This window comes from Squalius cephalus (assembly GCF_949319135.1).
Source record: "Squalius cephalus genome assembly, chromosome: 1".
Lineage (NCBI taxonomy): Eukaryota > Metazoa > Chordata > Actinopteri > Cypriniformes > Leuciscidae > Squalius > Squalius cephalus.
In genome coordinates this window covers 53,908,344-53,921,051 of record NC_137122.1, presented here as the reverse complement: position 1 = coordinate 53,921,051, position 12,708 = coordinate 53,908,344, and the positions used below count along the sequence as shown (strand labels likewise).

At 39.7% G+C, this 12,708-nt stretch overlaps 1 protein-coding gene across 2 annotated transcripts in view; it reads right to left on the bottom strand.

The window, feature by feature from the left end:
• The window catches only part of xylt2 (xylosyltransferase II), a 39,277-nt gene extending 26,808 nt beyond the window's left edge, over positions 1 to 12,469 (bottom strand). For both annotated transcript variants that reach the window (XM_079873993.1, XM_079873994.1), the window contains exon 1: positions 12,301 to 12,469. In XM_079873993.1, the coding sequence (XP_079730119.1) occupies positions 12,301 to 12,432 (132 nt within the window). In that variant the 5' untranslated portion in view covers positions 12,433 to 12,469. The remainder of the gene's footprint in view (positions 1 to 12,300) is intronic.
• Positions 12,470 to 12,708: the final 239 nt, after the last annotated feature.

The following is a 12,708-nucleotide window of genomic DNA, read 5'->3' as shown; positions in this document are numbered from 1 at the left end:
AAAAACTTTAGAAATTTTAATTAAAGAAAGAAATTGCAATGACCACATATATCCAATAGAGGCCCATAGAGACTCATTCATTTTCACTTCATTTTTCTTGATGCTTAAACTTCTCCTCACAACTTTATGATATATATTTTGTGAATATTTATTTAAACATTTTGAAATACACAAAAAATATGTAGTTTTGTCAGAGTTATAATTTGTTGTTGTTTTCTGATATATTTTGAATTATCTTGCTTTTGCAAATTATTATACATACATTTACAAGTCACACTATGACATGACTGTAATGTGTGTGTGTGTGTGTGTGTATGTGGGTGGGGGGGGGGGGGCAAGCTTGTTCCATGTTGCATAATTATGTGACATTTTTCAGATTTATGCCAGTTTAGTTGATTTTATTTGCCAATTTCTATAAAAATGCTCTCTGTTGCAGTGACATACGTGTGTGTTTGTGTGTGTTTGTGTGTGTGTGTATGAGATAGAAAGTTCATTCCACTTTGGGTTTATGCTCTAGGACCAGAGCTTGATTTAAATGTAATTTTTTTCCGATTTATGCCAGTTTTGTTTATTTTATTTGCCAATTTCTGTAAAAATGCTCTCTGTTGCAGTCACATACATGTGTGTGTTTGTGTGCGTGTGTGTGTGTGTGTGTATGAGATAGAAAGTTCGTTCTACTTTTTATTTATGCTCTAGGACCAGACCTTGGTTTATTTGTAAAAATTTTCAGATTTATAATGGATTTACTTTTATTTTTTTGACAAACAAAATTAAAAAAAGTCATTTTTTTCATTTTCCCATTCATTTTCAATGTGGGGTCATTTTGACCCCAAACACCTTAAATGGTAAAAAAAAAATTACACACCTTTAGAACAACCAAATCAAGCCCAGTTTTTTTGTGCATGTTTAGATAGATTATTTAGGAAAAGTCACAGAGTTTCATGCCCCTGCGATGAAGCTAACACTTTTAAAAAATGAAGGAAAAGTCCATTGGGGTCATTTTGACCCCAAACACTGATTAAAGGTTAAATAGTCAAGTTATTGTGTGATTACTAAAATAGCCTAGTGGTGTTCGGCCGTGACATTCAAGTTCAGTGCCGTTAGAACCACAACATTGGTTCGGTGGATAGCAACAGGTTCTCTGAAGAGAAAAGGGCAGAGGCAAATTAATATGTTCTCATTATCACATCACACGCATAGCCTTTAATGCTGCGTTCACACCGGACGAAATTTCGCTTCAAACTTTTGTTTTTACGCGCGTCAATTTCGCTCTTGACGCGCGAATTGATACAAAGTGGTCAAGCGTATCACTAGACGCGGCAGGCGCGAATTTGACATAATCCCTTTTTGAATTTGACGCGCTATTCGCGTCCGGTGTGAACGCACAGTTAGGCATAAGCAGTTTATGAAACGAAATGTTTATAAATGGAATGAATAAGGCCTGTTATTATTTTAATTTCCAGTTAGTTTCTTGATTTCGCGTTTCTGAAATGTTTTGCAGATGTGCTGTTAAGTGGACAAACTCAAGCCTGTACTTTTTGAGGACTTGTAAAACTCTGAAGATTAATAATCCCCTAAAATCGCCAAAGGTTTTGAAATGTTGACTATATTCCAGTGTTCTTATTACAGTATAGATTTCAAGCCTGTTGTTCAAATGAACCTGATTATGCCCTCAGGGCATAATCAGGTTCACGCCCTCGATCGGGCGCTTGAGTAAATAAATCAATTAAATATGTGGCAGCCGTTGTGTGCAGTAAACTTTCTTTTAACAAGCCTGTTGTACTGATGTGATGACCAGTTATAGTTTTAGTGCTAGTAAGCCTATTTAGAGGTGCAGATTAATTCAGGTAGGACTCTGTGTAGACATATTTTATTATGTGTATTATGAGGTGGTCCGCTAAAATTCTTAAATACAAATAGTGGTCCACACACACAAAAAGTTTGAAAACCCCTGCTCTATTTGAAATCACGTCAAATTCATTATGAACATGGCGAGCGTGCGGGCAGGTTTTTGTGTTATCAATTGAAGCAATCTGCAGCAGCGGGTATTATAGCGGCAATTGAAGACAGTGAGGGCAATATTATTACAGATCAACAGGGTATCAATAATCAGTTTAAATCTTTTTATGAGGGTTTATATACTTCGGAGGTGAATGACACTGACAGGATAGAAGAGTTTTTCAGCAACATAGAGTTGGCATCATTTAATGATTCAGACAAATCCACTTTAGAAGGCAACATAACAGGTTCTTGAGATTGACAGCGCAATTAAGAAATTAAAATTTGGGAAAGCGCCAGGCCCCGACGGCTACCCGGCTGAGTTTTATAAGAAGTTTTCTGCCAAGTTAACACCTCTGTTGAGTAAGGTATTTGAAGAGGCCCTCGTTTCAAAATCTCTCCCTCCAACCATGACACAAGCCACCATATCAGTCCTTCTTAAAAAGGATAAAGACCCACTTAAATGTGAATCCTACCGCCCGATCAGTTTACTTTGCTGCGATTATAAGATCCTGGCCAAGGTGCTGGTAGCTAGAGTGGAGCCAGTTATGAGCAAAATAATTCATCCAGATCAGACTGGTTTTATTTCTGGCAGGCAGTTATCTAGCAATCTCCGCCGCTTATTTAACGTGATTTATTCACCCAAGGTTAACACTAATCCAGAGGTTCTAATATAGATGCTCATAAGGCATTTGATAGAATTGAATATGCCTAATTATTAACAACACTTAGAAGGTTTGGCTTTGGCCCTGTGTTCTGTTCATGGATTAAAATTCTATATACCAGCCCTCAAGCATTTATTCGAACGAATAGTATAATATCCAAATGATTTCCGCTTTTCAGGGGGACAAGACAGGGGTGCCCACTGTCTCCTCTGCTTTTTGATGTTGCTATTGAACCCCTTGCAATTATGCTAAGGAATGCAGCCGGTTTGGCTGGAATTCACAGAGAGGGACTTGATCACAAACTTATGCTTTATGCAGACGATCTCATCCTCTTTCTGTCCAATCCGCATTCCTCTATACCGATTGCTCTTACAATTATTTCCGATTTTGGAAATGTCTCGGGATATAAAATTAATTTGGCAAAGAGTCTTCTTTTCCCCATTAATGAAAGAGCGCATCAAATGGCATTCCAATCTTTTCCATTTTCAGTAAGCCTTGACAGATTTCTTTATTTAGGTGTGAATGTAACCCGCAGTTATAAGGATTTATTCAACAGTAATTTTAAAAACGCATTTGATAAAGCCAAGCGCGATTTGGTACGGTGGTCAACTCTGCCCTTATCTTTGGCGGGGAGGATCAATTCCATTAAAATGACAATTTTACCAAGGTTTTTATTTTTATTTCAGACAGTGCCAGTCTTTATACCCAAATCATTTTTCAAGGATTTGAGTAGTTTTTAGAGAGTTTTATTTGGGATAAAAAAATTCCCCGCATAAGGAAGGAATATCTGGAAAGGAAGAAGGAGGACGGTGGATTGGCAATGCCGAACTTCTTGCATTATTATTGGGCAGCTAACCTTCATAAACTGACATTTTGGCGCTCTGATATGTTGAGAGAGGAAGCCCCAGTTTGGTTGCTCATGGAACAGCACGCGTGTAACCCAGTAACACTATGCTCACTGCTCTGTTCTCCAATACCCTTGAGCAAAAGCTTTTTTACGAATAACCCAATTATTCGTGGATCACTCAGAATATGGTCACAATTCAGACTTCACTTCAATAGTAAACAAGCGTTGCCCTCAGCTCCCATCCTGTCGAACCCTATGTTTCCTCCGTCCCTCATGGATTCTGCATTTCAGCGCTGGTCTAGAAATGGAGTCAAGTGTGTTAAGGACCTCTTTAAAGACGGCGTGTTTATTTCATTCCAGCAATTAAGAACAGATTTTGAGATCCCTCAATCCAACTTCTTTAGGTATCTACAGGTCCGTAGTTTCGTCAAAAAACATTTTTCTCCTTCTTTGAACAAGCCAGAGGGTGGCTGGATTGATGAGCTCCTAAATATGGACTCCTCTCTTAGGAGTATGGTGTCTATATTATGAGAACATCCAAAGATTCGCTTCCCCATCTCTTGATCGCATAAAGAGGCAGTGGGAGGTGGAGCTGGGTACAGAAATATCTGATTTAGCTTGGCAACGGGCAGTAGAATTGGTGCATTCATCCTCGGTATGCATTAGACATGGGCTTTTGCAATTTAAGGTACTTCACAGGCTCCATCTTTCTAGGAGCAAGCTGGCTAAAATGTATCCAGGGTCAGACACAACATGCCCCAGATGTAGTCTGGAACCAGCAGACCTGAGTCACATGTTCTGGGAATGCCCCAGATTAACAAAATTCTGGGCAGACATTTTCAGAATGTTTTCATTTATATGTAACAAAGATCTTGATCCCAATCCTCTGACTTCCATCTTTGGGGTAGTGCCAGAAGAATTGCAGCTAACAACCAATCAGATAGAGCTCATAGCTTTCTCCACATTATTGGCTAGACGCCTGATTCTTCTCAGTTGGAAAAAGGCATTGCCACCATCTTACAAACGCTGGGTTACTGAGGTGATGTCGTGTCTTAAACTTGAGCATCTTAAATACACTATCCGAGGTACCTCTGCAAAGTTTTATGGGGTCTGGCAGCCCTTTTTATCTTATTTGAATCTTCATTGGCCAGTATAGTATAATCAGTAATATTATGTGTATTATACCCCCCCCCCCTTTTTTTTTTTTTTTTTTTTTTGCTGCAGGGGTGTGTATGTTGATGTGTGAATAAGTATGTAGATCCAGAATTAATATTGTATGTGGCTCTGTGTTATTGTGATTGTGGGAAATGGAAAAATCAATAAAAATATTTGTAATAATAATACACTCATACTCACCTTTTTCTTAAAAAAAAAATACTCATGTAGTTAACTAGAATTTAATAAATGGAACGTTATTGTAAAGTGTTACCTATTTGTTATACACCGATTCAGACCTCTCGTGAGTTCAGTGTTGGACAGATCAGTTGTTTTAACCATTCATTAAAGTGAATCGGTTCAAATGAGTCATTAGTTTGCGAATCGGACGTGTCATTAGTGGACGTGTAGCCTACGGCAAGCCTTGTGTGATTATCCCGGCAGTTTATTTTTTAGCACAATTCACACTCCGCAATAATTCAGGAGAAAAGAAATCTCCGAATGCTCCACGTGAGACTTCGGTCTTCCGCCTTTTTCTATCGTGTAGAACCGAATGATTTTGATTAATATGCATGAGGGAGAGAGAGCAAGACAGCGCTCGTGTTGTTTGAAGACGTGAGACTGTGTGCGCGCACGGCCGGGGCGCTCTCTCTCGTACTCATATATGCGCCCTGTGAAGCGCAGCAGTCATTCTATTCTACATCACTCACCGATCAAATAAGGCTTTGGCGGCCGCCAAAAAAATTCAAAGCAGGAAAACCCCTGGATTGGTTATATAACATTGGATAGAATGATGATCCGGCCCATACCTGTCAACATTTGGGTACCAAAATACGGGAGACCTGGGGTGGGGGTTCAGTTCAACTACATGCGGTTTCATGTCATCTATACATTACACACCCCATCGCCAAATCATAGAAAAACTCAGTTAAGACAGTTGTATTAATCTTAACAATACACAACAAATCAATATACAGAAAAACAGATTTCTAAAATAAGGTAGCATATAGTCCACAAATCTGTGAGTAGGCTACAGTTTTCAAGACTGAACAGGTGATGTTGTGTAATATTTAGTTACTGTAAGAAACTGTTCCAGCGGGTGGAGTTTACTGGTACTGAACATTACATCACCTGTATATAGCCTCCATTAACTGGAACAGGTTTTCACTGGAACTGAATATTACATCCAAATATTGTTATCTAATCAATCAGCATATTGTTGTGTAACTTCACCTATTGGAACAGTATTTCACAGGAACTGAATATTACAAACAGGCCTATTTACAAAACAACGATTGCGAAAGAACGATTTACAAAACAACTATTGCGAAAGCGTGCACGGATTATGAATTTGTTCACTGTTACCGTTGTAGGCTATAACCTACGTAGTTTTTTTTTCTGTATAGTTCTATTTTGTTAATAAATTTTGCATTCTATTTTGGCTTTCTCGTGTGTCCCTATTTTTGTTGTGTCCCTTTTGAGCCACGGGGCGAAAAGGGTACGGATTGAAAAACCAAAGCAACTGTACGGTTTACAAATCTGAGCACAGAGACTTTTTCTCTGGTAGCCTAAGTTACTTTTGGCATAGGATATTTATTTCCGTCAAGGTCAGGCTGCTATGTCAAATGTATTCTCAGGAATGAGTGATGCGCTTTCCGCTTATACCCCTGGTTTCACAGACAGGGCTTAAGACTAGTCCTAGACTAAAATGTAAGTCTGAGCTGTTTCCACTGAAATAAACTTGCACTGACTGATCTTAAAAATATATCAGTGCCTTTTTAGTTTTAAGATGCACATCGGTAATGTTTTTTTCTAAGCATGTTTATAAAAATTACTTAAATGTCCTAATTGATCTATGGTCTAATCCTGGCTTAGTCTAAGCCCTGTCTGTGAAACCGGGCCTTAAAGTTTTATAAAATAAGTAAGATATGGCTTGAATGGTTTAAAAGCACTAGCAAGAATAAAAGCGCATCATATAATGTAACGCCATGCAGCCAAAGGATGACAGAAAAAAACGGATGCTGCGTTAATTGCGTTAAATATTTACTTACCAGTCTTTTCCCATTTCTACCAGTAACGCTTATTCAACTTCCCGCATCTACTACCTGTGCAGATATCGACGGCACAACTGGGTTGTAGGTTGCCAGGTTGAGCTCACAAATGGGTTGAAATTTGTATGATGTGTTGATTGCGCGAGTAGGATGTGTTTCATACAAGATCTGGCAACTGGACAACCTTGGAATAATATATTGATGTGATTATTCATATAACGACGTTTGGGCCATACAAATAACGGGAGTTTCACGGGAGAAATAACAAAACGGGAGGGGGGCGGGAGATGGGTGTGAAATACGGGAGACTCCCGGGGAAAACGGGAGTGTTGACAGGTATGATCCGTCCATCGCGTATCAGCGCACATAAGGTACACACTGTGAAGTAATCTGCAAACGTTTTTTAGAGAAATGAAAACAGGTCGCACCACAACCATTATTTGCACTCGCACAAATGCTCCCAAATATATTTTTAGGTCACACAGATTAAATTTCAAGAGCATATGCGACCAAAATAGTCGCAATTTCGAACCTTGCAAGAAGTACTCTCACTCCCTCTCAGAGGAACGAGTGCACTTCTTAAAGTCTGAGGAGCCACTCGTGTTGCTATTACTCTCCGGCGCCGCCATCTTTGTTTTGGGTCTGACGAATACGCGCATATATTTTGTCGACGTACTTTTTGCGTCGACGTCGTCGATGACGTCGACGTGTTGTCCTAGCCCTATCCTCAGTGTATCCATATGAAAGTTGCATTTCTCCACTTTACTGCAGAGATGGCGAGTCAGCATCGTCAACTTCACCTTTGCAGCCAACACTGACTCAGAAAACAGTGGTTTATTAAGAAATAGGCTAGGCTAATTAAAACGTCTCCTTGCTATTTTTTTTCCCCGACACATTCACCCTTACTCTGGCATTACTCTTGCACTCATTCAAATCAGTGTTGGCAGAGAGCAGTTGTGAAGAAACAGCTTCACAAATAGTCTTTTCAACCACACAGTTTCCTTATTTCTGTTACAAATATTCATATTATCACAGAAGTACTGGGATATAAGTTTATAATTCAGATATAAACAGTCTACGGTAGCGAGCAAAATAGAGCAAATCACCTTTTGAAAGTAGCAAGGCGCTTCAAATAACGATTGTAACTATTACATCGTCACACCAGTAGGGGGCAACACGTGAGTTAAAAATGTCATTGAATCATTAATTCAAGAGATTTATAAAAAAAAATTAAAAAATGCTGATTCATCCAGTTATTCATCCAGAAACAAGTACTAAGTGAGTCACTGAATCATTCATTCAAACTGTTTTTTAAAATAATTAATTCAGATTAATTCAACATTTTAAATAGACTGCAGCAGTTAACACTGTCAGAGCCTCTAGTAAATTAAATGTTATTTTGTTTAGGCTAGTTGTTCGTTCAGAATCGTGGGAGAATCACGTTTGAAACAAAAAAAAATCGTGATTCAGCTCTCGCACTTTGGTACCAAGTCAATTCTTAAATTGAAAAACATAAAAGCCTTTCTACAGAACCGGTAGTACCGCATCAGTAAACGTTCACTTCAAAACTGAAGTATAGTTTGGGCTTAAATCCTGTTGTGAGCTTTAAATTTTGCAGGCTGATTCACACTGATACACTTGGGGCTGAATGGCACATCATACTTCTTTATCAATCAAACAAGCTTTGTTTCTGAATGAGTCAGAGAATACTGATTCGTGCTGTAATATCTGCAGTAGGTGTCCAGCACCTCCAGGCCATCTACAGGAAAGCAATATTGTGAAAGAGACACATGGTAGGTTGCATTCCCATGAGGGCCAATTAGGAGAAAGGCTGCAGCAAAGCATTCTCGCAAACATGTGAAACAAACATCCCATGACAGAAACTTTGGGAGCTTCTCAGGGTGGCAGCACTCCATTCAGACAGTCCACTCTCATCTCAAACACATCTTTAAACCAAATTTCCTCGCCTTGTGCACACGTAAGCATCTCAACGTGGCCCGTTATTGGCCTTGTCTATATGTTGAGATGTTATCTAGTCGCTAAAATGGATGAAATTATAAAAAAAGAAGTCAGTACTATCAGTAAAGGACATTTAATGTTTAACCTATAAAAACTACTGTTCAAAAGTTTTTTTTAAGTAATTCTACTTTTATTCAGTGACGCATTAAACGGATCAAAAGTGACAGTAAAACCTCCTATTCATCAAAGAACCCTGATTAAAATGTATCTAACCAGATGGTATCTTTTTGGTATGATATCTTTTCCTTGTTAATCAGGGGTTGTGTCCTAACCAGTGGTGACAGCGATACACGACGATTCGTTTTAAGAAACGGTTTCTATTTCTGCAAAGTCACAACGTATGACTGATAATCGTACCTACTGATGTGCTTTATTTAATGTTAAAACAATTTAATGTGAGATTGAATATCATATGACCTTATAGCCAACAAGAATGTTCAAACTGTCAACTCAATGTGAAGAAACAAGTCACTCAGTGTACTTTACAGAAAATCAGCATATCAGAGTGATTTCTGAAGGATCAGATTGAAGACTGGAAAATTCAGCTTTGCCAGCATATTAAAATAGAAAGCAGTTACTGTTTTTACTCTACTTTTTGATCAAATAAATGCAGCCTTGGTGAGCAGACGAGACATTCAAAATCGTTAAAGGTCTTACTGACCCCAAACGTGTGAACGCTGGAATACTTTTTCTGAAAAACCTGCATACTGAGGGTCTGTTTACACGACACCGTTTTCAACTAAAAACGTAAAACTTTGAATGCGTTTTGGCCGCTCGTTTACACGACAACAGCGTTTTGGGTGCCTGAAAACGCAAACTTTTGAAAATGTTGGACAGGTGGACAGTGAAGTGCAGATGGAGCAGGAATCCAGACACGACAGCCAGCACATTCCTGATACTCGTCACAACTCGTAACCTCCTTTCCCAAATGTATTCCCGCATTACTCCAGAGCCCTTGAACAGCAGACAGTTAAACATTTACTAATTAGCTATGCAGGATTCTTTCAAGTTTACTAACAGTTACAGTTAATTTATTACAGGATCAGTCATCCTGGACTAACCTGAGGCTGTGTTTTGATCAAGAGCACAATGATTATCATTCCTGAATCCCGCCTGCTGGGGTTTGATCCGCTTGGATGTTTAAACACTACACCACATTATTAGCTGCAGTCATCCGAGAGCAGCAAAACGGTCACACATGATTCATTTAAAGGGATGGTTCGGAGTAATTTCAACCTAGGGTCCTCTGCACCATGACCTCGAGCCAAACACCCCCCCCCAGAAGCCTTTTTTCCCCTTGGTTGAACATTATTAAAGTTAGAGCTTATTTAGAGATATCAGCCGAATGGCTTAATGGATCCAAGGTTGTATCTCGTAAATTACCCCACTAATAGTAGTACACATAGGTTCTGTACTCATAAAACGAGGCATTGGAAAGTTTGTAAGTACATCAGGAGTTTATTTAAATAACACTTGCCTGACGGCTAATGCTACCGCTAACCCGGACATCGACGTCACTTCTGTGATTTGGGAAAAGCCCGTAAAAGTCCCGGCAGAAAGCGATACATAAGGATGTAGTGTAACGACGCCCAGTTCCAGGAATGCACTAATATTTTGTTGGTAGTTCCAGTTTGCAACAATTATTAGTTAACACTAAGTTGTCAACACTTCGGAAAAAATAAATTTCTATCTATCTGACATCGCCCTCTCATCCGCACGGAAAACTGTTCAGAATAATATCTATAAGGGTGAATTTTAATAGAGCCTGAGGACACCGAATCTATGAACAGCCGGATTTAATTGTCGGCTGTGTCTCCAAAACCAAGCAAGCTCCCTACCAAGACAACAGCTTTGGCTACGTTCACACTGCGAGCCTTAGCGCTCAATTCCGATTTATAAGATCTGAATGTGGCCAATGTCAGATTCCAGTGTGAACAGATCACGGACAGCAGTTTTAAACATTTATGATACAAGCCCTCGTGTTTTGCTTGTATAGAGCTGTCGCTATAATACTTATGAGTTCTGACACATCACTGTCTTTCACAACTGTCTTGGTAACATCCGGTATGTAAAATCTTTGAAATGTCCCCCATGAGCGCAGTATTGTGATGAATGTTGACCTAGTTAGAGTTGCTTAAAATTTGCATGAATTTCGATTTGACTGTTCAGACTGAGGTGGCATTGCAAAACATCTGGCCTGTATCGGATTTAGTCCCACATATGGAAGTGGCACAGATCAGAATTGAAAAGATCAGATTCCATCATGTGGTTTGTGCCGTTCACGCAGTCATGATAAAAACAGACCCGAGTCACACAAATAAGCACAAAGTCAAATTTGGGCCACACAGGCACGTTCCTAGTCAGGTCACTAGAAAGGTAGGCTAGTTCACTAGGTTTAAAGACCCAAAAATGCTATGAGACCTCACTAGACAACATCAAAACACAGTAAGGAACATCTATGTATTCTCAAAATTGACAAATCTTGTTTTTTAAGGAATATTGCAGTATTTATCTTAAGTGATTTTTCCATGCACATCATTTTTTCTAATTCATGTGCCTCATCTTCTTTAATCAGAATAAGTTCCCCCTCCCTCTTGCAGCTCATCTCTTCTTGTCTCTGATGATGTGTTTACTGGCGTGAGGGCGGGGCAACCTGTCACTCACATGAGATCAGCCAATAGCAAACCACAACCATCCAAATCAATTCCACATGGACAAAATCGAGCCCCGCTTTATCGGCACTGATCGCTCCATGAAGAAGCTTTAACATCCATGGAATCTTTCCATTAAATATAAGATTCTTTGTGGAAAAAAAACTAATTTCGATTTTCAAAATCAAAAATGGTTCATTTAAGAACAGTTCACTGAGAGGTTCTTTGGGACACCAAAAACGGTTCTTCTGTCATCGCTGCGAAACAACCGCTTTGGGACCGTTATGTTTAGGAGTGTAGTCAGCATTTTTGGGAACCTTAGTCAAAGTCAGTGACCTATGGGGTTAAAAAAGTGCTGTCAAGGTAGGACACTTTAGACTAGCCCTACAGATGGCCAAAGGGTAGCAGTTTAAAAGGTATGAGGCTCACTAGAGTCTCATACATTGAAGCCCACAAATCCTGAGTAGAAAGGCAGCTTTACTGGAATTTAAGACCATGACGCCTAAAAATGCGGTCTATGTATGTGGCCCTCTAGGTTAAGACTAAGATGACCAAAAATGCTGCCTACGTAGACATCTCACTAAGTTTCTACACAACCATAGAGATGTTATGGGGAAAGTCAGTCCAGTCATTTAAAACCCGACGCCGGTCAAAACAAACCCCTCTAAATGACCGCCTACACAACACTTGACCGTAACAACTACAAATATGTTTTTCATACACTACGACTTTTTCAGGTAATGCAATAAACGTGCTTGTTTACACTCGGTGTCGGTGTTACTGGAGTCACAGTTCAACTAATGAGGCTGGACTGAAGGGTTTAGCTTAGCTTAGCATGCTAACATAAACCTTCAGATTAAACGGCGTAACTGAGACACGGAAAACAGATTTACCCGCATGAAACAGCGCCTTACCTCCGCCTCTCCCTCCTCCAGACTCCGCAGGCTCCATACCACCAGACCCTGGATCAGCAGGATCGTTAAACCGGCCGCGATCGCGAGTTTATAACGTCTAAGGAGCTTCTGTACACGGGTGCTCGCGACCATCTTTCCCCCGTGAATCGCACACAGCAGCGAGTCATGTTAGGCGCGAGTCGCACACTAGAGGGAGTCGACTCAGTGAATCAGACTGTGAACCGGTCAATGACCGTTGAGAAAGCTTCGCGGTTCAGAGTCTTTTAACCAAATGATTCTCATTCAACTGAATCAGACTGATCTGAATCCATGTTCAGAGAGGAGATGCCGAGGTGGCTGTGAAAATATTATAAATAAAAGTGTACGATTGACAAATTCACGAGGGATTGTTTACGAACTGATTTAAAA